The 27,873-nt window shown below is 54.4% G+C and overlaps 1 protein-coding gene across 4 annotated transcripts in view; it reads left to right on the top strand.

Annotated features, from left to right (window-relative positions):
* The window catches only part of HNF4A (hepatocyte nuclear factor 4 alpha), a 56,848-nt gene extending 30,847 nt beyond the window's left edge, over positions 1-26,001 (top strand). The window contains exons 1-10 of one of the 4 annotated variants that reach the window (XM_069496567.1): positions 605-864; positions 4,393-4,567; positions 5,706-5,800; positions 10,842-10,948; positions 11,613-11,768; positions 15,186-15,273; positions 16,230-16,385; positions 18,916-19,152; positions 22,582-22,704; positions 23,737-26,001. In XM_069496567.1, the coding sequence (XP_069352668.1) occupies positions 750-864; positions 4,393-4,567; positions 5,706-5,800; positions 10,842-10,948; positions 11,613-11,768; positions 15,186-15,273; positions 16,230-16,385; positions 18,916-19,152; positions 22,582-22,704; positions 23,737-23,879 (1,395 nt within the window). In that variant the 5' untranslated portion in view covers positions 605-749 and the 3' untranslated portion in view covers positions 23,880-26,001. Of the gene's footprint in view, positions 1-604; positions 865-4,392; positions 4,568-5,705; positions 5,801-10,841; positions 10,949-11,612; positions 11,769-15,185; positions 15,274-16,229; positions 16,386-18,915; positions 21,958-22,581; positions 22,735-23,736 lie in introns of those variants that run through there. The other 3 variants (XM_069496566.1, XM_069496568.1, XM_069496569.1) reach the window with 3 other exon arrangements.
* The last annotated feature ends 1,872 nt before the right edge of the window (positions 26,002-27,873 follow it).

Below are 27,873 nucleotides of genomic sequence, written 5' to 3'. Positions count from 1 at the left end.
CCATAATAGGATCACAGAGAACAGAGGAGGGGGCCTAGAGGTGAGTCTGGCCCTCCCAAACCTCCAACCCATTCTGCTCCCGGGAGGTGGGAAATTGCACGGGAGGGAACTGGAAGAAAGTTCCCAGGACAAGGAACCAAAAGATGGGCGTCTGGGGGAGCTGGGATTTGGGTTCCTAAGTCATGGGCCATGAGGCAGCTTTATCTCTGCAAGAGCATTGAGGATAGAAGTCAATGATTTGGGAAGTTATTGAATTAGGGCGTCTTGGAGGTGGGCTGTCAGCGTCTGATCATATCAGTTAGAATGCCCGACTTGGGGGGACAATGGGTGGGGGGTGGCTGAGTCAGGGGTCAAATGAGCTCAGGGGAGTTATAGTGCCTGCCTCACAGAATTGATAATTGAGTATTGGTGAGTTAGGGCCCCAACAGTTGTAATTATCACCCCCCCCACCGAGTGTCAGCCAGAAACCAACAAACAGCCAAATCCCCAAGGCCCTGCCCAGGCTATCCACCAGCGGGGGACTGATTAACCATTAACCCCCACTCCTCCCCGACAGAGCCTCCACCCCTCTGCAGGGGCTAGGCCAACACTCAGGCCAACACTCAGATCCTCCCAGAGGAAGGCAGAGACAGAGGGCGCCTGGGAGGAGGCAGTGGGAGGGCGGAGGGCGGGGGGCCGGAGCTCAGCCCAGAGGCTTCAGGGTGGGCATCGTGGGCAGGGCAGGTGGCCGAGGTGTGGAGCAGGGGAGAATGCGCCTCTCCAAAACCCTCGTCGACATGGACATGGCTGACTACAGTGCTGCGCTGGACCCAGCCTACACCACCCTGGAGTTTGAGAATGTGCAGGTGTTGACGATGGGCAATGGTAGGTGGGGGCAGGGGAGCCCAGGTGTGCCAGCGGGGGCAGGTGTGCCCAGATATGGGAGTGGATCTTTGGCACTTAACTTTGGGGTAGGAGAATGATCGAGAATAGTAGGTTGGTCCTATAGCTGGCATAGGTGTCGCCGAGTGAAGTGCCCAGGTATGACGATGGAGGCATTCTGAGCGAGAGGAGGCCGGCAAGGGCAAAATTCCAGAAAAGTAGACCCCAAGTCTTCCCCCCGCCCATGCCCTCCTGGTCCCTGTTGCTTCAGAGCTGCTCTGCTCCATGCAGTGACATGATGGCGAACTCCCTCCTGGCGTCCAGCTCCAGTAATTTAGCCCAACATGGTCCCTTCCTGAACCCCTCGGGGCTAGGTCCAGAGCGATGGAAAGATACGTCCTGTGCCCGGAGTCGGAGGTTGGAGCCGTGCCTGCGTTTCAGAATGTCTTTGGGACTTTCCTAGGGGAATTGGCGCTTAGAGAAAATGGTGTCTTCAGGGAAGGTTTGCTAAGTAAGAAGCCAACTTAGCAGTGTGCGTGTTGTTTGTGTTCATGTGTGTTCATGTGTGTGATCGCGTGTTCCCACGTAAGTGTGCAGGTGAGGTAGTTTACATATAGGCAAATGTGTGCCTTGGGGAAGACATTTGGCATATTTTCTGTGTTCGAGTGTCCGCATGGGCGCCTGCTGTGTCCATTTCCATTCGTATTTGTTCACTGAGGGGGCCTGTGTTTGTGTCTCCACCGGGTGTCTGTGTTTGCCTTGCTTATGTTAAGTGACTGTGAGTGCGCATGTGCGTGCGTCTGTACATGTTTCTACACGTGTGCATGTGCATGTTCGTGTGCCCTGTGCTTTCTGCACCCGCATCCTGGGTGGGTGTTTTGTCACGTGCCCATGTTTGCACCTTCTCTGTACATGTGCCCATGCCCTGTTCCTGCGGGAGCTCGTGGCCAGCATGGCTAGAAAGGGCTGGGGGGAGGGAGCCGCCGGGCACTGCCTATGGTCAGTCTCACCAGGTGCTCGCCCGCCCTGCACTCACTGTGTGACCTAGGGAATGTCACCTCCCCTCTCCTGGCATCTGTGTCTTGTACAAAATGGGCTGCATCACCCCAGGCCTGCTGGCCGGCCTGCAGGAGCCTCTGAGGATCGTGTGAGAGGTTTGAGGGGAAAATGCACCGGAAATGGCAGCAAGTTGCTGCTGCACTAGGCAGAATGTCGTGTGTCCCCACAGGGACAGAATGTGCTGTCACCCTCCTAAGCCCAGCCCTGGGCTGCTCCCCGGGGCGTCCCCATTGCCCCTTCAGAGCCCAGGAATCAAGTGCTCCTGAGGGGGAGGCCAAGCTCCTCAACTTGGGGGTCCCAAGGACAAGACAGCCTCCAGCTCCGGAACCGGAAAGATCTGGGCTCCAATCTGGCATAGGTCCTTCCCACCTGTGTGAACGCAGCCAGCCATTTTCCTCTCTGAGCCTCACTTTCCTCATCTATAAAATGGGGATAAATCATAGTACCTGCCTTCCAGGGCTAACCAGAGGACGAATAAGATAAGATGCCTGAGTGCTTAGTCCTGGTTACTGGTCCTGGCCCCCACAGGGGTGGGCTCAAGGCCGCTGAGCATCTGTAACAAGAGCCTCCAGCATTCCTCGCTGGAGTTGGAAGTGGTCTACAAGTTGGGGTTATGCGAGGTTGTCCTTCAAAGTGTTTTGAGTACATCCCCCACCGGTGGCTGGAAAGCTCCAAGGAGAGCCCCCCGCCCATCCCTCACCCCAATAGAGCAGCAGCGGCTGGGGATCCTTGTTGATTAAAGGCCCCAGCAGACACCTCGACACATGCAGCCCTGGCCAGAGTCGTCCAGCACTCCTGGACCAGAAATCTGGCCGCTCTACTCAACAGCAGTGTGAAGACCCTGGGCGAGTCACTTGCGCTCTCTGAGCCTCAGTGTTCTCCCCTAAAGAATGGGGGTGATCAGCTGACCTGGGGAGGGGGAGATGATATATCTGACAACACCCAAGCCATCCTGCCCACGAGGTGGGAGCTCCTTCCCCAGCCTCCCCCTGAACGGCCGGGAGTTGTGGGGTCAGCTCTCCCTGGGGGTTGGGGGAGGAGAGGCTGAGGGAGAAAGGGCACCTACACGGCTTAACAATTATCCCCATCTCCAGGAATAATTCACCAAGTGGAGGGGGCTGCACTCCTGGGCACACTCGGGAGTCTGGGATGTTCCCCAGGCGATGGCAGGAATGAGATGCGGCAACGTCTGCTTGTGCGTGGAGCCCGAAAGTCCTCTGCTCCCAGAGTTTTCTCCTGCAGAAAAGTTTTATTTCACAAGGGCCGATACAGTGCTTGCTACGTGCCAAGCGCTTCACATACATTGATTCACTGAATCCTCATAACAAGCCCAGGGGGTTATCGGGTCCCCATTTTACAAGTGAGTGAACGATAGCAGGGAGAAGGAAAGCAACACAGCCAACACCACACAGCTGGAAAGTGGGCAGGCTGGGACTTGAACCCGGGCAGAAGGGCTTCAGAGTTTGCGCTCTTACCTACAGTGCAATGGCCCCTCCAGTTCTTAACTGGATGTCTCCTAAGGGGACATCCTGAATCCCCAAGGTCGGATTCAGGGTGTCTATGGAAACGTGTGTGTGCGTGCACATGCATGTGTGTGTGTGTGTGTGTGTGTGGCTGTGCGGTGTGCACAGGGGTTCCTGGGGGGATGGTCCACAGTGTTTATCATCTTCTCCAAAGGGTCTATCCTTGGTGGAAGATTTGCTTACAAGAAAGGGGATTCAGCCACTGATATTTTTTTAAAAATTTGAAAACAAACAGAGCAGTCAAATTGCTGCTCCTTTTACAGCTGGGGAAACTGAGGCCCGGGGGCAACTGAAGCAAGGGAAAGGAACTTACCCACAGTCACAGGCGAGTTAGTCAACACTAGCGCCCAGCCCAAGGCCTCCTTTGCCACCCACCTGGGATCCCTCTCCCCACGTTTATGATGATGCAGTCAGTAGCTTCTGCCTCTGGGACAGGGGTGTTCAAGGCTGCCATGATCCTCTTACGAGGGCCAGTGACTGTCTGTTCTTGGTGCAAGTCCTCCCTGTTCCCCAGAGAGTCTGCAAGGCCTCTGGGCTCCAAGCTGAGATCCACTCAGTCCTGGTCACTCAACGAGAAATGAGGGACAGGACCTGGTTCCAGGGAGAATCAGGGGAATATTTGTCCCTTCCACAGCGCCCTCTGCTCAGTGAGGAGGCTATCGGTGTCATATGCCCCCTAGGAGGTGGCCAGGTCTTCGTTCCTTCCCAGAGAAGCTGAGGCCAGTAGCCTCCACCGCAGGGAGAAGCAGACCCTGGCAAACAACGCTGTGAAGAGAGTGTCACAACCATCCCCAGTTTCTAGATGAAGTTCCAAAAGGCCAAGTGACTTGCCCAAGGCCATTGAGGGCCTGGCTGGGGTTGAAGCCCCAGAAAGATCCCCCACAAGCCTCCTATTGGTCTCTGACTTCCTGCCTCACCTGAGACCTCGCTCTCTTCTCTTCTGGCGCAGACACATCCCCGTCAGAAGGCGCCAACCTCAACGCGCCCAACAGCTTGGGTGTCAGCGCCCTGTGCGCCATCTGCGGGGACCGAGCCACGGGCAAACACTACGGTGCCTCGAGCTGTGACGGCTGCAAGGGCTTCTTCCGGAGGAGCGTGAGGAAGAACCATATGTACTCCTGCAGGTGAGGAGACCCCAGGCGGGGGCCTCGATTTCTATAGCTGGGAAATGGGCACACTTGGGCTCCCATCCCCAGAGTCTGTCTTCTCCCGGAGGGAGTCCCAGAGGCACCTGCCCTTCGAGGCCTTCAGGGCTCTTCTGCTTTCTCAGGCTTTGCGGATCGAGGGGGAATAGCTATTCTAGGAACCCCGTTTGCTGATCATAAAGCTATTAGCCGCCCTTTAATGAGCACCTGCCATATACCAGGCGCCATCCTACGTCTTTGCATGTATTTTACCGTCCCCGTGAGCCTGTTGTTAATTTTCCCATTTAGCAAATGAGGATCCCTGAGGCTTAGGACCACGCCTCCTACGAAGCTTAAAAGGATGGGCCCATCCTCTGACCTGGTGCTTTTTCTGGGACAAAGAGGGGATTGGCCCCAGACCTTTCCACCCACCCTATGGGCTTCCCAAGGCCGTGGGGAGCCCTTTTCCAAACCCGTTCTGGGCAGCAGCAATGAAATCATAGCAGCTGTCAGTCGTGAGCAATGGCCACGTGCAGAGGCCGGGCCCCATCGGTGTGATCTCATCTCACCTGTCAACATCCCTCTGGGATGGTCACTGTTGTTACTCCCATTTTATAGATGAGGAAGCTGTGGCTTGGAGGGCTGGGCATTTGCCCAAGGTCACACTGCTTGAATCAGTGGCAGGACCGAGGTGGACACCCAGGGTCCCACCCGTAACCACTGTGTGGCACTGCCTCTATGTCCTGCCCTCTTCAGAGAGAGGCTGATGTGGACCAAGTACTGTTGGCCATGACCAGGGGCCTGCTGTGGGTGCTGGGCTTTGCAGGATGGCACTAGCAGGGCTCTGGCACTCAAGAGGCTAAGGTCCCCGACTCAGCTCTACCTCCAACCAGCTGAGTGACACAGGGCCACATGTTGCCTCTCTGAGCCTCAGTTTCCCCATGTTTAGCAGGATGGGACTGGACTCTTAGGGAGTCCATAGGACCTCTCCAGCTCTTGGTCAGTTCGCACGAGAACGCCAGGGATGAAGGGATACAGCACAGAGATTGGGGGTCCCCCTGAGGGCCGGGGGCCCTAGCTCTGTCCTCAGAGAGGGAAGTTGTTTCTTCCCCATCCAACCATCCAAAGCCCTCCCCAGATTTAGCCGGCAGTGCGTGGTGGACAAAGACAAGAGGAACCAGTGCCGCTACTGCAGGCTCAAGAAGTGCTTCCGGGCTGGCATGAAGAAGGAAGGTGAGCCTCAGCCCTCCCCCCGTCCCCCTGCCACCCCACCCGCACCCACGCTCTGGACAGTCATTTACAACTGTAGCCACACTTTATGACTCAGTGACAGGCCCCGGGGTGACTGGCTAATGACTGAGAGGAGGGAGGGCCTGGAAATCTGACCATGGGGAGCGGCTGGGCTTGGTCTTGAGAAAGATTCGGAGATAAGCGCCCACTCTCAGCTACGCAGGCTCCCAGCAACCACCACCCCTGCCTGCCCGCGCCACCGCCAGGCAGCCACATTGGGTGTTTTTATTCTTAATATGAGATTCCAAACGTTAGGAAAAGTGTAGAGACAGAGACATTGCCAACATCGAAGTACCCACCACGCCGACTTCACAAAGGTGACAGCGGAGGGAGCCCTATTCCTGAGCTTCCCATCCCAGGGACAAGTGCCCCTCCAGAAACAGGAACAAGGCCCCAGGCTCGGCCTGGCTGTAGGAGGATGAGAAGAGCAGAGCATACAGCATTTATTAGGGTCGTGCCAGGCCTCCTGCCAGCCCCAGACACCAGTCCCTGGGCTGGGCTTTTTCCACGTTTGATAGCTCCTGGAACTGTCACAATGCCCCTTGTCATGGCTGAGGGGACCGAGGCCCACAGAGCCGGAGCGACTTGCCGGAGGCCCCACAGCCAGCCCTGGGAAGACCTGAGGTCTGAGCCCTGGAGCTTGTGCGGTTTGGACACCACCTTGGCGCTGCCTGCTTTATGCCCTCCACAGCCCAGGAAAATTGTTTTCAGCCCAAGAACAGGAAGCAAAAATCTTTTCACTGCTTTTTCAAAGTAACTGGGATTCATTTGCAAATTCTTCGTCTCCTTCTCCTCTCAGCTCACCTTTCCCCGCTCTGGGACTAGTCCCCAGCCTAGCCGGCAGCTGTACCACACCAGCCAAGCCTTGCCCTGGTGCTGTACAAACACACACACACATACACACACACACACACACACACACCCCACCCCAGAAGCAGGAACCTGGGACTCCACCTGCCCCGGGCCCTGTCTCTGCCTCTGAGCCCCTGTTTTCTCTGCTCCCTCCCTTGGAGATATGTTCTGTGTCTCACTCCTGCAGGGCCTTAGTTTCATGAGCACTGTTGGAAAATCTGGGCTGGCTCATCCCGATGAAGGAGTTGGGGTGGTCCCCACAGGCCCCTCCTGCTCTAAATACCACAATTCTAACATCGAGACCTCAGTAGTTCTGCAAGTGGAGAAGGGGCTTTTTCAACCTGCAAATACCGTTGCTCTCAACCCAGCTCTCAATGGGGCTGAGCCTCTCTCCCCCACTGTCACTGTGCGGTGAGAGATGTTATGAGTGATGCATGTATGAACAGTGGGACACAAGGAAAAGACTGAGAACTGCAGTCGCAGGGTCTAACATTTTGTGGTTCTAATAGTCAGTGATTCTATTATCCCAGTAGCCCAAGATTGTAGGCACTGATCATCCTGAGGCGTGGCCAGGGGGCGTTGTGTTTGAGAGGATGAATCTCTCGCGTTGGCATTTCAGGCCTGGTCACAGGCAGGCGGGAGAGTGGTTGGCAGCACCTGAGCAGGTGCTTACCTGCCTGGGCTGTGTGTGGCCTGGTCCTGCGTATGGTCAGTCTTTGTATATGTCTCTTGTTAAACATCCAGAGTCATTGTCACCTGTGTAGCTTTAGGGAAGTTTCTGCGCCTTCTGGGATCCAGTTTCTCCATCTATAAAATGAGGGGGTTGGATAATGATCCCTCAGCCGTATGAATCTAGCCCCGTACTCCCCGCCCTATCTGTACAAGGTCCTCCACTGAGCTGCCGCTGCGCCAGCAGTCCCCACAGCCGGCTCCTGGAGGGGGAAGGAGAGCCCCAGGCCATTCAGCCTTGGCTCAGCCTTGCAAATAGCCCTTTGCTTCTTAGCCCAGGGAAACTGACATTCTGCCAGGAGGAGAGGGGAGTTGGCTGGTGGCAAGTGCGTGTGGGCTCGTAAACGTTGGTGCTTACTTACATGCCTGGGTTAACTGGAAGATCATGACACAGGCAGTTGCTTGGTTGCTTTACGAAGCGACAGGGCGGCAAAGTGTTCAGTTGCCACGGCCGCCAAGCCCTGGGAAGTTAGGGTATCACTAGCTCCAACTACGTCTTCCAGACCCCAACACCCCACCCTTGGCCTGGTGGGAAGTTCCCAAAGCCAAAGAAAGTCGCAGTGGACGTCTCTCTGATCAGGAGAGTTGGGACAAGTTCTCATTTCCTTTTCTTGATGACCTTAGGACAATTTGGGGACTGAAACTTAGTCCCTTGAGGACCAGAAACCATGAACTGGAAATTTAGGATTTATAGCCAGCTGGATCTATAAAAGATCATCAAACCTATCCCCTCATACTTCACAGATGAGGAAACTGAGGCCAGAGAGGTGATGTGATGTGTCAGGGGTGGAGTCAGGACCCAAACTCGGGCTCCCGGAGCCCAGCAGACACCAACCTCCCTGGCGTGGAGCTGGGAGTGATCAGCTGGGAGATGCATTCTCTGGCCTGGGTTCCCAAATATCCTCTGGACCACAGGAAAGGGCTTCAAATCTCATAGGCCTATACGTCTTGGCCAGAGGATATCCCACAGTGGCTAAAAGGGACTTCCTATAGGGACAAAGACTCCAGGGAGAAACCTGAGGGTCATTGTGCCAACAGCAGGCCAAGGGTTCTTTCTTATAAGCCAAGGTCAGGGCAACAGACACCTGCCTGGGCCTCAGCTGTCAGGCCCAGGACAAATACCTGTCTCCTGGCCTCAGAGACCCAGCCCAGAGAGTGGGACCCGGGGTTGCAGGAGGTGAGGGTTGTTAATGGGCCAGGGGCCATCTGATGCCACCTTCCTCGGACGCCCTGGCCAGCTCCCCACAGGCCCCCACCCACAGGTTCTATGAAGACAGGCTCATCTCCTCTCCGCCTCTGCCCAGGTCGGTTAATATTCAATAGAAGTTACATTAGGTCCCCGACCCTGCTAATACTGAGCAAACATTTGGAAAACATCATTCCGTGACTGAGCTCGCGCCGGGCACTGATAACGCCTGCCTAACCTTGAGGAGCTCTAGCCGCAGCTGCTGACAGCAGCCCTTTCATTCCGCCCGCCGGCCACTCGGCGCCCTGGTGGGTGCAGGCGCTGGCAGGGCCGCGTGGGCGGGACGCAGGCGGGCGGGGCGGGCAGTGCTGGGCAGGGCAGCGGTGCTCTGAGCCGGCCTGTGCAGGTGCCGGGGCTCTGAGAGAAGATCGCTTACCCTGGGGTCTCTGTTAGACCCCACGGATCCCCTGGGCTCGGTGTAGACTGACTTTTATTCTCAGATTTCAACAATGTGTGAAAATCAAGAGAGAGCAGAATAGCTGGGATGTCGTGTTCCATGGAGAAATAGGGAGGTCGTCAGAATTAGGGCCAGTCTCATCCATCGCTTCTTTCACTCACTCAGTAAATCCTTACCGAGCACCTACTGTGTGCCAGGTTCTCTCCCGGTTGCCGTGGCTACAGCAGTAAGAGGGATAGCGTTCTGGCTTTCTGGAGCGTTCCTTCTTGGAAGGCAAACAGTAGAGAAATTAACAAATCATTCTACAATAGGTGGCTTGAAGACCAATAAGGCAGGATGGGAGCAGAGCATGGGGGAAGGACCATGTCAGATGGGGCTGCCGGAGCGGGTATCTGAGGGGGCGGTGCTTGTATGGAGATGCGAGTGAAGGGAGGAAACAACTGAGCCGGGGAAGAGAATTCCAGGCAGCAGGAACAGCAGCGGCAAAGGCCCAGAGGACGGGTGTGCAGATGTACCCGAGGAGGGAGGCAGGTTTGGCAGGGACAGAGAGGATGGGACGGGCCATCCCACCATGAGGACCTGTGAGGTGGGAGGCACTGGATTTGAGCACCCGGGGACATGACCTGGGTATGTTTGATGGGTCCCTCTGTCTTCTGAGAGGAGTGCAAATGGGAGGGGCCAGGCCGGAAGCGGAGCCCGGAGAGGAGGCCCCTGCTAACTGGGGAGAGAGTGGGGCCCTGGCCGGGACAGGAGGGCAAGGGAAGCAGAGGACGCCGCCCAGGCTCTGGCCTGAGAGCCTGGAAGAACCGACCTGCCGGTTCCTGAGATGGGCGAGAGTCCAGGGAGCAGGCGGGGAGGGAAAAGCTTAAGGATGGGGAAACTGAGGCCCAGAGAGAGGATGCCATTCTCAGCAGCACACAGAGAGAGGGTGGCAGATTCTGGCCAGGAGCTCGGGTCTCCCGTAGCCTCGTCCTCTCTCCCTCCCGTGTCAGCAGAGCTCATTCCTTGGGGACGTCAGGACAGTGGAAGGACTGTCTTGTATCTTAGGCTGGGACTGACCTGAGGGGGGGCCGCAGGCGCGGGGGTGTGGGGCCCTGGTGGGCCAAGGCCCCGGGTCCCCGAGTGCCCAGGGGAGAGCCCAGCGGGGGGGCAGGAGGGAGACAGAGCCTGGCTGACTCTCAGAAGGTCAGTCTGGAGCACATGCGGCTCCTGCCGATGCGCAAGACCGTCAGGGCAGGAGGGGGCCTCAGGTCCTGTCTCAGGAACCCCTCCCTGGGCTGTTCCTGTGTCACCCAGAGCAATTTGTTTGGTTTGCTTTCCCTCTTCCATGTGGAAAGAAAGGGACTCTTTTCTAGAACAGAGTTTGAAAATCTAGTCAGATCCCCTCCTCCGAGCCCAAGACTTCTCATGAGCCCTCTGCCAAGCCACCGCTGTCTTGCACGCCCCTGGTGACGGGTGGATCACTCCTGCAGCCTCCCCATTGTGCAGGGGGCAGTTCTGGTGTTTGGAAAGTTCTCCCACAAGCTAAGTTAGACCCCATCTCCCCTCAGTCCCACATGCTGATGTGGGCTCTGTCCCCTGGGTACCCTCCATCTGCTCCCACCCCTAACTGTGTCTCCGGGACAGCCATGCAGTGTCTCTGTCTGGGTTGAACTTGAACTCTCTCCTCCTGCTCCTCACCCCCTCATTGGTCATGGACACCCCCGGCCCCCTCGCCCCGTCCTTGTCCTCCCTCCTCACCTCTCTCTGCCTCCCCACAGCCGTCCAGAATGAGCGGGACCGGATCAGCACGCGCAGGTCAAGCTACGAGGACAGCAGCCTGCCCTCCATCAACGCGCTCCTGCAGGCGGAGGCCCTGTCCCAGCAGGTACCAGGGCGCCCCGCCCACTCACCTGGGGATCCCCCACACTGCAGAGGAGTGTGGGGGACCCACCCCCTCCACCTCTGTCCTCCCCAGCCAGGCCTGGGGCAGCTGATACCACAGAAGGGACACTGAGCCCAGTGTCACACAGCCAGTTTAGTAGCAAAGACAGAACTGGAACCCAGGTCTGGTGCTCTGGCACCCTTTCTAGTTCATCCCCCAGGCCAAGCAGAGTCTTTGCTCTCACTGAGGGCCCGAGATGAGCTCAGCCCCAAGAGAACAGAGGAGTGGGCCAGTGGACAGACCGAGGCCTCAAACAGGCCCAGCCAGCCCTTTGCTGTGTGACCTTGGGCAAGTCACAGCCCCTCTCTGGGCCATGCTTGCATCATCTGTCAGAGGAGGAGGAGGATTTCTACTCTGCTTCTTCTCTGAGGCTGAGAGATTCCTTGGGGCTCCAGAGAGCTGGCGGAGGAGGAGGCTGGAGGCCAGCAGCTGCCGAAGGCCCAGAGGGACACCCCCCCTTCCTCCCGTCCGCCCATTTCCCAAGCTTCCTTCAGAGCTGGAAGGTTCCCACAGCCCAGCTCCCTCCCTCACCCCTTTCCCTACAGGGAAACTATCCAGGCAGGGGGCTCTGTCCCTACCATCCCAGCATTTTCCTTACCTCCTGCAGATCACCTCCCCCGTCTCTGGGCTCAACGGCGACATCCGGGCGAAGAAGATCGCCAGCATCGCGGACGTGTGCGAGTCCATGAAGGAGCAGCTGCTGGTGCTCGTGGAGTGGGCCAAGTACATCCCGGCTTTCTGTGAGCTGCCCCTGGACGACCAGGTGAGGGCGGACGTGGCGTGGGCAGCGGTGGACACCGGGCAGCCAGGGGCCTGCTAGTCCACCTGGGATTTAGCCTTGGACTAGTCTGATTTTATTTAACAAAACACATAGAGCTCACATATGCCTGAAACTGTTTAAATCACTTTACAAATATTAACTCATTTAATCCCTCCAACAACCCTCTGAGGTAGATGTTATTATTATTCTCGTCTTATAGGTGAAGAAACTGGGACACAGAGAGGTTAAGTAACTTGCTCAAGGTCACACAGCTAGTATCCAGTACAGCTGGGATTACAGCCAGGCAGGGAAGCTCCAAAGTCCAGGCCCTGCACCACTGCACATTCTGGGGGGATGTTGACAGGGACTCAGGGCCAGGGATCAGGAGATTTTGGCTTAAGCTGTGGCTCTGAGACTGGTTCTCTGGGTGATCCTGGAACAAATGACTTCCTCTCTCTGAGCCTCGGTCTTCTTATCTGTAAAGTGGGAATTATAATATTCTCTGCAGAGCGTTGCTGGGAGGATTGAGGACATTACTGTCTGAACAGTGCAAATTCATATAGTGGAGACCAGAGCTGGCCTCCCTGGACGTTAGTTTCTTCCTTCTATCCCACCTGGATGGCCTAACTCAGCATTTTGTTTTCCAAAGGACATTCTCTGGAATACTGAAAATATCCCAGGAGAAAAGACAGGGCTGGCGGGAGGGTGGCATGTGTTTGTGGACAGATGAGTTTCCGAGATACCACATATGACAGCTCCTGCCCAGAGCACCCCCGCAGATACTTTCCCTGTCTAGGAAAGGGGACCTGGACTGGGTCACCATCCCAGCTTTGGAGGAAGCTCCTGGTGCATTTGCTTACCTGTTCTGCACCTTTGCACCAGACACGACACTGCAACGCATGCCAGTGTGGGAGAGCTTCCGAGAAGCCGTGTGGTCCAGCCGTGTGGCTGTCCGGGCGTCCCAAACTCCTCTGGGCCCCAGACTCTCCTGGAACACCTATTACTGTCGCACAGGGGGACACTCTGTGGAAACACTGGTTTGGCTGGTCCTCAGCCTCTCACAGGGGCTGGACCAGAGACCCTCCCCCGAGGTTCCTCACTCTGTCAGGGGAGTTGACAGGGCAGGGATCCTGGCCAGTCTGCCCCTTCCTTCTCCCTGCTCCTCGCGCTCTGGCCATGGTCCCCTCTGCTGGAGACTCTGCATTAATGTTTAATCCCGCCTGTTCCTTCCCAGGGGCTTAGCAGGGCAACAGGATACCCCTAAGCTGAGCAATTGTTAACCTCAATTTCCCACCCAAACCTTTCTGGCTGGGGCTCAGAGCATTCTCAGAGAGCAGTGATGGGTGGCCAGTAACACGGGACAATCATTAATCCCCCCACCCGCCTGCCCACCCCCAGAACAGCCACCATGTCGGGGGGTTGAAGCTGGGACCAGGAGGGTACCCAGCTCCCCATTCGTGGTGTATGAGGAGCCCATCTTGCCCTGCACGGGTGGGCATATCTGGGACAGCTGGGGACATTGTCCTCAGGGACACCCAATTCTGTCCACACTGCCCCAGGAACCAGCTTATTTGTCCTGGACATCAACCCATTGAGACCTAGAAGTCCAGGACGATCGGATAAGGGGGTGGCGGCCTAGAGAAAGGAAGTCTTTTGTCGACAGCCACAGTGCTGGGATCCGAATCCAGTTTGAGAGCCACCGGGGTGGCTGACGAAAGCCCGGCACGGAGCCTGGCGCACCGGAGGCGCTCGGTAGTGAGCATCCTTCGCCTCCTTCACACTGGTCTTGCAAAGTGGCTTCTCAAGTCCAAGGCTGTTTCCCATTTTCCTCTTTCTCTGTCTTCCTCACAAGGTTCTAACCCTGGGGGGAGAGAAGGGGTAGGGACAGGTGGCTGCCCAGGGGGCTAGAGCTAGAGAGGAAGTCAAGACGTTTGCTCATTCATTCATTCATTCCCCTGCCTTCATTCACTCATTCAAATATTTATGGAAGGCTTACTCTGTGCCAGGTACCGCCGTGACTTACAACAGTTTCGCCTCCTTAGAGAGGCCTTCTCTGCCCTCCCCATCTAGCGTAGCCATTCCTGCCCCACCGCTCTGTTCCTCGCACCCCCCATCTTCCTTTCTTCCCCCCTCCTTCCGCCTGCCGGCCTGCCTCACCCCCTCGTCCATCTCTTTTCCTTCCCTCCCTTCTTTCCTTCCTTCCTTCCCTCCCTCCTTCCTTCCTTCCTTCCTCCTCAGCGCTACCATCCTCTGTCCTATTATTTGTTCCTACTTTATTATCTGTTCCACCCCCTCCCCCATAGGATGTTAGTTCTACGATATCAGAGACCTTGTCTCTCTCTTTTTAACATTGTGTTCCATTGTCTAAAAAAGCATCTGGCACTAGTAGGCATTTGAGATTTGATAACCAGAAGAATGAACAATCGAATGAACGGACAAGAGCATTTTAACCTTCTGGTCTGGCTTGCTATAGAATCTCTAAACTCCCTAACCCAATGTTAAGGACAAGCTCCCTGAGGCCACCAGCCTGCTACTATTTTTTACCAACCCATCTCTTGGTCCTCACACAAGCACTGAAGCAGATGGTTCTGAAAGGGCAGGAGATGTCCCCCTGTGAGCCAGCTGGGCCCAGCTCAGACTCCAGTCTCCAAAGGCTGCCGTGTCCTCCCTGCAGAGAAGGGGCCTGTACAGCAGATGCTCTCCAAGGACCAGGGCTCACACCTCTGCTTTGGGAAGGACCAGCCCTGAGAAGCAATGTCCACATCCAAGTTCTTGTAATGCTCTCTTGGGGTCCTAGAGTCTTGCAAAGTCAAGTGGGCAAATGCCCAGGAGATCTTCCAGACCAGGGATTTCCCAAATAGAATTGCACTTCAGAATCAACTGAGGAGCCCATTAAATGCAGATCCCTGGGCCGACCCATACATACAGAATCAGAATCTCTGGTTGTAGGGCCTAAGAATCTGTGTTTTTAATTGCAATAATATTGCATAATTCTCCATAGCTGGTCCATGGGTAGAAATTTGGGACTCACAGTTTTAAAACTTTTGGGGGTCATAGTCCCATTTGAGAATCTCAAACAAATGCACACAAATTGTTGCTTATGGTTTCATGGGCACAGAGGGGGTCAGGGGGGAGCAGCTGCTTGCCCAAGGACACAGCAGTTCAAGGCCAGGGTCAGCACAAAGTCTCCCAGCCCTGAGTGTGTGTTCTTTCCCCTTCCATGTTTCTGCCAAATCCTTTCCAGGTCCCTAGTTTTATCAGTTATGGGAGGAAGGCTGCAGTTTTATGATTGCTATTTTATAGTTCAGGCAGGCAGAGGCAGAGGGGAACAATAAGCTGACATTCCCACGGTCACTGAGTTGGCTAGGAGCAGCCTTCCCGAGGGTGCAGATGCCAGACGCTGTCCCTTCTCTCTTCAAGGTGGCCCTGCTCAGAGCACATGCCGGCGAGCACCTGCTACTCGGAGCCACCAAGCGATCCATGGTGTTCAAGGATGTGCTGCTCCTAGGTGAGGAGGCCACCTGCCCCAGCCAGGGCTCTGCGGAGGGCATGCCCAGCGTGGCACGCACTCAGCAAGGGAGATTTGCATGGGGGCATGCAGGGGCGAGGGAGACAGGCCAAGAATGGCCCTGTCCTCAGGCTTGGGAATGGAGGACTCCAGGACTCAGTTCTCAGCTGGATACCCTGCTCGGATGCAAGGAAATGTGGATGCAAGGAATACAATTCTCCAGCATTAAAGTTAGAGCCCAGTCAGGGTTATCCCTGGAATTACCCGTGCATTCTGATATTCTTTCTGGGGTAGGAGAAAGAGGTGGCCAGGAATGGCACAAAGCCCCAGCCCATGTCACCTGTGCCTTCATGACATATTTATTATTTCAAATGCTCATATAGCATTTCAAATGAGCATTTCAAATGCTCATATAGCACTGTATGCCAGAGACTATGCTAACTGCTTTTCAGACATTACCTCTTTTAATACAACAACCCTCTAAAGGAAGCTCTATTATTTATCCCCATTTTATAGATGAGAAAACTGAGACCCAGAGAGGTTAAGTAACTTATCCAAATATAACCAGCTATAAGTGGTGAAGCCTTTCAACCGGGGCAGTCCAGCTCCAGAACCTGGTCCCTTAACTCTGATGCTTTCGTGCCTCCCAAGTGGCCTTTGAATGTCATCAATCGTGTGAGTCATGTTGGTAAAAGGAGCTCGGAGGTTCTAGAAAACCAAGTTCCAAACTCAGCCTGATGACTTCGGGACTTGAGGCAACTCACCCTCTTAATCTGGGCCTCGGCTTCCTTGTCTGTAAAATGGGCGTGACAATCCCTCCAGGTCCTCCTCCCACGGGCACCAGCTGCGTCACCAACTGAAGAGCCAAAACCAGAGGAGAGGTGTCAACTCAGCAAGGGAGACCAGGCTGAGTTGACAAAGTGACTGCCGCATCTCTCCCTCCCAACCCCATCCAGGCAATGACTACATCGTCCCTCGGCACTGCCCAGAACTGGCGGAGATGAACCGGGTGTCCATGCGCATCCTGGACGAGCTGGTGCTGCCCTTCCAGGAGCTGCAGATCGATGACAACGAGTACGCTTGCCTCAAGGCCATCATCTTCTTTGACCCAGGTACAGGCCGCACCTCCTAACCCACCCGTGACTGTGCGGACCTTCGGTCAGGCTTCTCCTGCTGGGTCATGGACGCTGAGTTCACAGCCTCCTCTCATTGTTAACGACAGCCAGGAGGGTCATTTGCATCAGCTGCATTTAACAGAGGAGGCAAATCGAAGCCCAGAGAGGTGATTTGACTCGACAGGGCACACCGACTCCAAAGCCTGGATGTTTTCTTTTTCTTTTTTTTTTTCTTTTTTTAAATTTCAGAATATTATGGGGGCACAAACATTTCGGTTACGTATATTGCTTGTGCATCGCCCAGGCTAGGCTGGGTGTTTTCTTTCTCTTCTTTCCTCCCTCCTTTCTTCATTCTCATCTCCTAGCCTCCTTCTTTTCTTTCATCTTTGCTTCTTTTTTTTTTTTTTTTTTTTGCACTTAGCCTTGACTTCTCAATCTTTGCTTCTTTTCCTCAAAAAATTTTATCAAAATAATATCTACACATACTTAAAATGCAAACAGTTCTCCCCACCCTACCTCACTGTTCCTGGCTGAAGGCTGTTCCCCGAAAGCACTTCTGATTCTTTTAACTGTTTTTTCTGGCAGTTACCTCCACAGTTCTCAGTAAAATCCCAAGCCTTCTACCTCTTGATTTACCCATTTTAGATCGTGTCTTTCCTCCTAGATGGCTGAGGGTCTTGCTCAACTCCATCACCATTACCACGTTTTCTCCCTGTCCTCCCAATCACCTATAGGCAGCATCTCCCAACCCTTCGCTCGGCCAGGTGGGGAGGAAGCACCCTACACGTCCGCTCGGCTCCTGCCTCTCCTCTCTGCCCTCCTCATACTGACTTTTGCATCTGCTTCTTTACCAAATGTCTCTGTGGCCGTCTTTGTGCACAGCCTGCGTTCATTTCACAACGTCAGGGTGCCCCAGCCCTGGAGGCTTGCCTGCTTCCTCCCTTACGTGTTAGAGAGGACCTACTGTGCGCACTGTCCTTAGTGCTAGGGCCCTGTCTGCATAGAGATCATCGCTAGCAATTCGGTAATGAAGAGGAAGAGGCCCGCCATTGATTGAATGCTCACAAACACCCTTTTAGACACTTTATGTGGCTTATCTTATTACACGTACCTACGAAGTAGGTATTATTATTATCTCCACTTTGCAGATAAGGAAACTGAGGCATGGGGAGATTGATTAACTTGCTCAAGGTCACACAACCGGGAAATGGCAGAGCTCGGATTTGAACTTCAGACTACTTATCAGTCCCTATCTATCTATCTCTCAAGTCCATGCTCTTACCTGCCACATGCTAGTCCCCATTCCCGAAGGGTGAGATTTCTAGTTCTGGTTTCCTCTGGAGCCTGGCCCAGGCTGTATCCCCCGCAGTGCTCCACCTGGGCCTGGACAGGTTGAATTGCTCCATAAAATGGGTAGGATTACTGGTGCTGAGTCAGAGGCAGCAGCCCCCAGCAACCTGAAGGGGCAGGCTACCTGGTCCAGGGCCTGGCATGTAGGTGACCCTTGCCCTGGATCACCCAGCCAGTGCTTGATAAATGGTTGAATGAAATAATGCACAAACATGGTTCAGTGCAGAGAGAGCTCACTGGAATTGTGGGTGAATTCTCTTTCAGCTACTTTCCTTGTTCCTATAAGAGGAAATAAATGCATTATCTCCATGAAGGTTGAGATTAAGGTATGGGATGAGCTCTTGGGTTCCTTTCCAGATTGAGGATCTAGAATTTATGCACTGGTGTTTTCATTCATCCTTCCTGCCATCTACTCCTCCCCTTATCCCATTATCTATTCAATAAATATCGACTATGCACGGTACTAGGTGGTGGGTTTAAAATGGCAAATGAGACATCTGGCTGCCCACATGCAGCTCACAGCCTAACTGAAGGACAGTTACATCCTGTGCGGTCCGTAGTGATGGAGGAGCCACAGAAATTTGGGGACATAAGGGACGCTTATGAGGCAGACTTAGGAGGGTAGATGGAGAAGGCTTCCTGGAGGAGGTGAAACTTCACCTGCATCCCCAGGGTGAAAGGAGGCAGGAGCCGGGGAAAGGGAGACTATTCTAATACAGCAGAAGCAGCATGTCCTGAGGTCTGAATGGCGGGACCTCAGCTGTGGGCCAGAACCCCGAGTTCACATCATGGCTCTGCCAGCAACTGGCTGTGTGGCCCATGGCAGGTCCTTTCCTTGCTCTGTGCCTCAGTTTCCCCATGTGTAAGATGAGGAGGTTGGCAGGTGCCTGCTGGGCATGGTCCTGAAGTCCTGCCCTCCCTCCCCTGTTCCCCACTCCCTCAGTTTAGTATCTTACGAAATGTGGCAGAAATCTTTTTCTCCCTGAGTCTTGGAAGCCACGGTGGGAGGGCACCCTGGATGCTGACGACCCTCAATCCTTGTCCCAGCACTGCTGAAGACTCCCTGTGTGAGCTTGGGTAGCTGGGCCACACGAGTCAGGGGGCATCTGGGTCCTGGCGCCCCAGACACTCCAGCTGGGCCCTGCTGCCCTCCCTTGCCCACCCCCTTCCATTGCAGATGCCAAGGGGCTGAGCGACCCGGGCAAGATCAAGCGGCTGCGTTCCCAGGTGCAGGTGAGCTTGGAGGACTACATCAACGACCGCCAGTACGACTCGCGCGGCCGCTTCGGCGAGCTGCTGCTGCTGCTGCCCACCCTGCAGAGCATCACCTGGCAGATGATCGAGCAGATCCAGTTCATCAAGCTCTTCGGCATGGCCAAGATCGACAACCTGCTGCAGGAGATGCTGCTGGGAGGTCCGTACCAGGTCCAAGAGGGGTGGGGGGAGGGGGGTGCTGGGGAGACCCACCAGGAGACAAGCCTCCCACGGACCTGAGCTCACCTCTCAGCTCCATCGCTTCCCCACTGTGTGGCCTTGGGAAAGTTGCTTAATCTGCCTGTGCCTCAGTTTCCCCATGATAAAATGGGGACAGGGACAATGGCCCATTTGTTCAGGCACTGAGAACCTAGCATGTGGCAGCCACTGTTCTCAGTGATGGAAATTCAGCAAAGAACAAGGTCTTTGCCCAGCTGGAGGTTATATGTGTGCGTGCATGCGGTTGGGGGAGTGTGTATGTGCATATATAAAAGCTGGTGGGAACAGACAGTAGCCAGGTCTATAATAAAGAAGGTAACAGCAGCTTTCGAAATAAACAGGAAATAAACAGAGCTTAACTGATGAGAGGGCCTCTTTAGATAGGTGGGAGAACTCTCCGAAGTGGCGACTTCTGTGCTAAGGCCTGATGGGCAAAAGGAAATGGAAGATTTAAAAGCCAAGAGAACATTCCAAGCAGAAGTAACTAGTTCAAGGCCCTGAGGCAGGAGGGGTTTGTGAGTTTGAGAAAGAAGGGCAAGGTTGTGAGACGGGAAAGATGTAGGAGGTGATGACGGACCCTGGGCAGAAACCAGATCAGAACCATAGGGCTTTGGAAGCCAAGGTCAGAAATTTGAATTTTAGTTTCATTGCAACTCTTGTAAAGAGAGTGAAAAATCAGGCTAATGTGTTAAACAAACCACTCCAGTTGTTGGGTAGAGAATGAAGTTCAGGGGCAAAGTGGAGCCCCCTGAGGCTGTTGCAGCTGCAGCCGTGTGAAGGACGGAGGCTTGGACCGTGGAAATGGAGACACACAGATAAGCTTCCTCCGTTTGGAGAAAGAACCCACGGGATTTGCTGACGGGTCAGATGTGGGGAGTGAGGGGAAGAGGAAGAGTCGAGGACAAAGTCTACATTTTTACTCTGAGTAGCAGAAATGATGGAATAATTAACGCGATGAGGAAGACTGAAAGTGGGGACCGGGGTGGTGGCGAGGGTGACCTGAGAGAACCGTCTTGCTTCTGTTAAGCAAGAGATGATTATTGGATACCCAAGTCGAGTTGTCAAGGAGGCAGTCGAAGGTACGAGTCTTGCTGGGACACCAGATGAAAAGGCAGCTCTGTGGCCACGGCTTCCAGCCTTGACAAGTCAGGAGAAGAGGAGGGTGCCTTGGAGGCAGTGGAGGAAGACTAGCCAGGGAGCTTCCAGAATTCGAGAGAATTGCGTGTGGGAAGGAGGACAGAGCATTTCGTGGTGTGAAACTCTGCAGAGAGAGAGAAAGGGGGGAAGGGGAGGGGAAGGGGGGACGGGAAGAGAGAGGGAGGTGCCCATTGCACCGGTGACTTGGGGGCCTTGGCTGTTGTGTGGGGAGCAGCGTCAGAGCTGGGAGGGTGGAAACCAGGTTGGAGGTGTTCCAGAGCGAGCGGCGGTGGCGTAGACCAGCCTTTGAGCATGTGTGGCTGGGAAGAGAAGCCACGAGGAGGATGGCAAGGGAGTGACTAGAACGACGGCGCGTGGAATCTTGTCTGCACGCAGAGAGCAGTGAAGATGGGGTGATAGGGAGTGGAAAGTGGGGACAGTAGCTGACAGCCTCAGCAGGGTTGAAGAATTTTTGCAGCAATGGTACTAGATTAAGGAATCTGGAAGAACAGGAGGCAAAACCAAAGCGAGGATGCTTGAACTCGAGATGTTGGAGGTGATGCAGTCACCGGTGATGGCACGGCCTAGGGCAAAGGTCTCGCCCTCGGCACTAGTGATATTTGGGACTGGATAAGTCCTCCTTGTGGGCGGCTGCCCTGTGCATTGCTTGTCTGCATCCCTGGCCTCTAACCGTGAGACACCAGTGGCACTTCTCCAGCAGTGACAAACAAAAATGTCAAATGTCTCCTGATGGGCCAAAGTGATCCCCAGCTGTGAAGTGCTGTCATGTGGTAGCTCATTTCGTTCTCACTTTGACCCTGCGAATGTAGGCTAATTATGAACCAGGTGTCTCTGAGATCAGGGTCAGGGGCTTGTGGTCTGTTGCCAGGTAAACTTGGGTAAGGTACTCTGTGGGCCCTGCTATCCCATCTGTAGAAAGGGATAATAATGGTATCCGCCCTATAGGATTGCTGTGAGTATTAAATTATGTAAAATATGAAAAGCGCTGTAAAACAGTGCCTGGCACATGATAGGTGCTCAATAGTTATTAGTTATTGAAAGATGTACTTGCAAGGCTGGAAATCCCATCATTGTCATATCACTGACTGTGGCCTCTTACTAAACCATACCCCACATGGTATTATCACTCCCTGACATGGTTTTTGAAGCAGTTACTGTGTTCCAGATACTTTGCTGGGCCCTCAAAGACAGAAGAAAAATACACATGTAATTGTCATGCTCATAGACAGAAGAAGGGGTTGTTCCCCAAAGCTGTGTTGCAGATAAATTACTCCGGGAATTCCCAGGAAGGAGAGGAAGGAGGGCGGGGAGACCCAGGAGAGGCTTCCAAGAGGAGGAAATATCTAATCTGGGATTTGGATGTACGGGCGTGGGGGCTGGAGAGAACATCTCTGATGGAAGCGGCAATGACATAGGAAAACGCAGGGGACACATAGATGCTCTGAGTAGGTCAGGTTGGCTTAAGCAGAGATGTGGGGGATGAGCTGAAAGGTGAGTTGGACCAAATGGTCAGAGGACTTTCATGGCAAGGGGCTGAGAGCCATTGAGTAAATCTAGCGTATTACTATACAACCAGTGCACAACTCATTATAATATTTCTTTTTTTTTTTTTTTTTTTTTTTTTGTTGAGACAGAGTCTCACTTTGTTGCCCAGGCTAGAGTGAGTGCCGTGGCGTCAGCTTAGCTCACAGCAACCTCAGACTCCTCGGCTTAAGCGATCCTACTGCCTCAGCCTCCCGAGTAGCTGGGACTACAGGCATGCGCCACCATGCCCGGCTAATTTTTTCTATATAGATTTTTAGTTGTCCATATAATGTCTTTCTATTTTTAGTAGAGACGGGGTCTCGCTCAGGCTGGTCTCGAACTCCTGACCTTGAGCGATCCACCCGCCTCGGCCTCCCAGAGTGCTAGGATTACAGGCGTGAGCCACCGCGCCCGGCCTACATTATAATATTTCAATGATCTCAGAGCTTCCTTATATGCTCCTTGTTTCTTTCAACGCACTTTTGTCCTCTTGGTTTGTTGGGTCCTCTCAATACCCTCCTTAAGCCTGTACAAAGGGACGGTCAGCCCTAGTTTACTGGCCCAGGAACAGGCACCCGACAGGCACGGTCAGTGCGGGTGATTGGCCACATCGGAGGAAGATGGTGCCTGAGGCCTGCGGTCCTCATCCCAGACTCTCCCTCCCGACTGATCGCCTCTCTACCTTCAGGGTCCTCCAGTGACGCACCCCATGCCCACCACCCCCTGCACCCTCACCTGATGCAGGAACACATGGGCACCAACGTCATTGTTGCCAACACGATGCCCGCTCACCTCAGCAACGGACAGATGTGTGAGTGGCCCCGACCCAGGGGGCAGGCAGGTGGGCACCCTGGGCTCTACCTGGCACGGGGTGAGGATGGGGGCCTAGGAGAGGAGGCGGGAGCAGGTTGAGTCTAGAAGGCAGACCCAGGAGATGACAGTTCTCTGTGCTCCAGGGCAGGGAATGAGGGGTGAGGCTGCCCATTCAGAGAGGTGACTGACAGCCTCTGCTGAATGAAGCTGTCCTTGGGGCCAGGCAGTCCCCTGGATGAGGCTCCCCGCTGGGTGAAGATGGTCACTGGGTGAGAATAACTTTAGGTGACATTGTCCAGTAGAAAAGTCTTCACTGAAGTAAGGCTGCCCAACTGCGTAAGGCCACTCATTAGACCATTAGGTGAGACTGTCCATTGGGTCAGGATGTCACTGGGCCAGACCATCCTCTGAAGTGAAATCTCCAAAGTGTGAGTGTCATTGGGCAAAGCTCTTCAAAGAATAAGATTATCAATGGGATGAGGTGGTCCCCTGAGATGAGATGGCATTTCATTGAGATTGTTCTTTGGGAAAGTTGTCCATTTCTTAAATTCTATTTTAGAATGTCACACAGAGGAGGAAAGTTGTCCATTGAATGGAGTTGGCCAATTGGGTCAAAGTTACTCTCCGAACCTGTGGTGAGGGTGGGGCCAATTAGTTTCTGTTACTCATCTCCTAAAGAGATGGGCATTTTTTTTGAGCCTTTTAGCCCTAGGTCTCATCAACTGCTGCTCCTCCCAAGAAAGAGTCACCTATCCCATTGCCCTTGGCTCAGTTGGACCTAGGCCCTGGTTTGGGAGAAACAGCCCAAGATTCCATATCCAATGGTGGGGGAGATGGGTGGTAGGATCTTCCAGACCTCTTTTGTACCATAAGAGACCTTACGGATTATCTGGTTTAATGCCCCCCTTTTGCAGCAGAGGAAACTAAGTCTGGGGGTGGGGTGGGGAGGGAAGAACTTTCCAAGGGCTCTTCATTTACTTCCCCCAAGGGCTGAGTTCTGAGCAGCCCCTCTCTGTCTTTGTCCTTCCAGCCACCCCTGAGACTCCACAGCCCTCACCGCCAGGTGGCTCGGGGTCCGAGCCCTACAAGCTCCTGCCAGGAGCCATCGCCACAATCGTCAAGCCCCCGTCTGCCATCCCCCAGCCGACCATCACCAAGCAGGAAGTCATCTAGCAAGCCGCTGGGGGTCGGGGGCTCTGCTGGCTCCCCCCAGCCCCCTCAGAGCCTGCCTGGTGATCGCTTGGTCCCAGCAAAGGAAGGCGTGACACCAGGGCCAGCCCCAGAGTGGTAATGGAAAGGGTGAAGGGCCCAAGCACATGGTTGATGGCCACAGTCCATTGCCACCCTTGACGCCCTGCCCTGGGAGACACGGCTTTGACTTGGGGAGACCCCAGCTGGAAAGTCCTCTGCTGCCTTGGACAACTTTTCTCGTGTTGAAGCCACTGCCTTCACCTTCATCCATATCTACCCCCAACTTCACCCTGGAAGGACGGCTGGCTGGAGATGATTCGGGGCCCTGCTTAAACCCAGCTCCCATCGCCCCAGACTGGTGCTGCTTCCCTCCCAGTCCCGGTCGTGGTGTCCAGGCGCAGAGCACCTCACTCCTCCCTCTTCTGCTGCCCCCAGCTCCAACACCCCTCTCCCTCCACCCACCTCCTTGGCCAGGCTGTCTTCTCCAAAGCCACCTCTCTAGAGGTTGGGGGAGACTTAGAAACGATCCCTCAGTCATTCCTGGAACATCTCGTAATCCCGGACTGGGGCTAGGCAGAGTGCAGGAGACTCCATTCCCATGCTCCAGCCCCACCGCACTTCCCTGCTTCAGGGACCTGGGTGGGTCTTCAGAGTGATGATGGCTTTAGGCTTTCAACACAAGAGAGCAAGCCAAGGTTGACAACTGCAACAGGAACTTGGAAGGAGGGCTGGAGCGGTCAGAGAAAGCATCTGGGAAGAGGCAGACCACGCACCAGGCCTTTGAGGAAGAGTGGGATTCTGGCTGGTAGAGTAGATGAGACAGGACATTCCATAGAACAGCCTGGACAAAGGCCTGGAGGTAGGAAGAATAGCGTGGGAGGGAGGCAGCACAGAGACAGGGCCTGCTGGGCCTGGAAGGCCAGACTCAGACCCTGAGCAGACATGCGCAGTAAGCCAGCTTTCATAGATGAATACAGCAGTCCTACCAAGGTGGGGTGGCAGGGAGGGAGCAGGGAGGTCAAATGGGGTTGATGATGTAATGCGGGTGAGAGTGACATGGCTTGGGGATGGATGAACCCTCAGACCAGAGTGACATCAGGGAGGAATTGTCCCCCAGGGCCTGCCTCAAGCTCTTCCTAACTCCCAGGCACTGTCTTAAGGCATTTGCCATGCATGGTCTCATGTAATCTCCCCCAGTACCTGGAGATTGTTACAGACGGTGAAGTTGGGTTCTAAGAGGTGACGAGATTTTTTGCTGAAACTCATGCAGCTGGTAAGTGGCCAAGTCAGGACTTGAACCCAGGTCTCCCGAGACTAGGAGCTCTTAACCACAGTGGCTGAACATCTTCTCCAACATCTTCTCTGTCCTCACTGTGATCGAGTCAAGGGACTTCCTGGCCCTTTCACCAGCCTCAGAAACCAAAGGCTCCTTCTTCCCAGGAGCCCGGCCAACTCCTGGGACTAAGATTGGCCTGAGGTGGCACCGAAATCCACTTAGGGTCCAGAATCCTGTTTGTTGGTAAATATTAAGGAGAATTTCTGACTCTTGACCCCTTTTCTCTGTTCACTCCCCCAAGTCTGGGGGAGGAGCAGCAGGGGCTGGTTCCTGGGACACAGAGCTATCTGGTGGGCAGCCTGGGGGGGGTGGTGGTGGTGACAGTCTGAGTGGGGGCAGGGAGGGCTAAGAAGACCTGGGTGTGAGGCCTGCTCTGGGGACCGACACTCAGGTGCATTCTGGACACATTAAACCCCAAGATAGAGCAGCCAGCGCTTCACCCATGCAGAATCTTGGAGGCTTTGGGGACAGTCTGGAAAATGCCACTGGCCAGTGGGAACAAAAGGGATGTGTCCTGGGGCTGGAGGTGTGATTAGGTAGGACAGTGAACTGCTAGACTGACCACGTACCCTCCACCCAAGGCTGACCCTTCTGAGTGGAGGGGGCAGTACCCCAGGGCCCAGAAGTCCCACCATTGGTGATTGTTCCTTTCTGCGAAAGAGACACAGGCAAGTATTGAGACGGTGCGTCATGGAGAAATCTGCACGTCCCCCGCGCTGTCAGGATCGGCCTTCCCCGGTCCCCCAAGCCAGGTCCCCAATCCCAGGAGACACTGCTCCCTGCACAGAGCTCCCAAGCCTCCCTCGGCCACCTCACTCCAGTGCCACAGAAGCCCCACAGGGCAGGGAAGCTGGAATCATTCTGGACATCGTGGTCATTCCCACTCTTCCTCCAGCAGTGTGGCTCAGGCCTCTGTCATGGGAGCAAAGCTGAGATAAGAATGCCCCATGGAGTGCAGGGGGTAACGGTGGCCTCTAATGGTAGCAATCTTTTGTAGCAGGGGGTTGGTCCTTTGCCCCCGAGCCACCCTTTCTGGAGGAGAAATCCATTCCACTTTAATAACTTTATTGCAATTCAGGAAACATGAAGCAAAGAAAAGTTTACTTTTCTGATTCTAAGCTTGAGGACACAACATTGGAAAATCATCTTTTTATTTTTTTCCCTATTTGAGTCGTGGTCCGAAAACATGAAATCTGTCGGACCAAGAATGGCTGTTAGGGGGCAAGTGTGGGCGCTATAATTCCTCCACCAACGCACCCCCTTCTTCAGACAGCTCTCAGGAGCTTCTAGAATCCACATGGCTCTCCTGAGAGTGGGTGGAGGAGAAGAGAGAGTTGGAAATGGATGCTCTTCCGTTTCTTGTGATGACCAAGCCAATGGCGTCTGCCAAATGTTCCTGTGATCTGCCCCGGTTCAGAGGAATTGTGAAATTCACATCAAGCGATTCGGGAAGTGGGCTGGGTCCCATCAGACCCACCCCCATCTGCCTGTGGGTGTGAGTGTCATTAGGTCCCGTGCTGACCCCTGAGCACCCGTCACTGCCGCCCGATGGGGCAAAGAAGCAAAAAACATTTCTTACTCTTGTGTGTTTTAACAAAAGTTTATAAAACAAAATAAATAGCACGTATGTTTTCTAAGTCCTTGGATGGGCGTCTTTTCTTTCTTTCAGGTGTTAGAAGTAAGAATGAGGGTAATCTCATAGTTCTTGATAGTGTACAAAACGCTTTCATATCCGTGATTATTTTCTTCATCTTCCCATCCAGAGGTGAGCAGGTTAGACGTTATGATTACCTCCCACTTTACAGATGGGGAGACTGAGGCTAAGGGGAGGTGATTTTCTTTGAGAAGCAGAGGCAGACGTCCAACCCTGGTGTCTTGACTCCAGGCACTCAGTATGTGGGGAGAGCGAAAGCTGAGCCTCCCTCCTGAAGAGGGGAGGGACGAGGGAGAAGGTGATAGAAAAGTCTGGAAAAATGGCAAGAGGATCCAACAGTCTGTCGTCTACCATCAGGGTCGACGACGGAACCCTTTTCTGGGTCACCTCAACCTACCAGCAATAGGAGATGAGTAGCCATGGGGACATTTCACAGAAGCAAGTGTTGTTTTTTTGAAAAAGAAGAAAAGCAAGGGAGGCACTTGAGGCTCTCCAGGCAGGTCTGGAGCTACTTTGGTCCTCTCACCTGCTAGACGGGGTAGGTGGCCTTGTGTCTTGGCCACCACCGCCTCATATTCACTCGGGGATGTGCTTGTAGCCGGCTCGTGAGAGTCGATCATCAGTTTCTCTTCCCAGCTCCATGTTTGCCGATGTCACCGTACTAGCTTGAAATGGGCCACGGTGGGAGCACTGACACCACGAGGACCAGCCAGTGATACAAATCAGGACTTTCTCTCCTGGAGAAGCGGTGGTTAAACGTTCACCGGCACACCACAGCAGTCAGCGATGGCCGCACCGCGGCCTGCCTGGGTACGCTGGCACTCAGGGATGAGGGTAGAGCAGGGTGACCCTTTCAGCTCCTCCCAAAGAGGAGAGGACAACAGTTCTGGTCTGGGAGTCACACATCTTGGAGATCAGTGCAACCTCGGGCAGGTCACTCCACCTCTCTGAGCCTCATCTATAAAATGGGAATGATATCTCCCTCA

This window comes from Eulemur rufifrons, chromosome 20, assembly GCF_041146395.1.
Source record: "Eulemur rufifrons isolate Redbay chromosome 20, OSU_ERuf_1, whole genome shotgun sequence".
NCBI classification, from domain to species: Eukaryota; Metazoa; Chordata; class Mammalia; order Primates; family Lemuridae; genus Eulemur; species Eulemur rufifrons.
The sequence above is the reverse complement of the archived record's forward strand: the minus strand, read 5'-3'. Positions and strand labels throughout refer to the sequence as shown.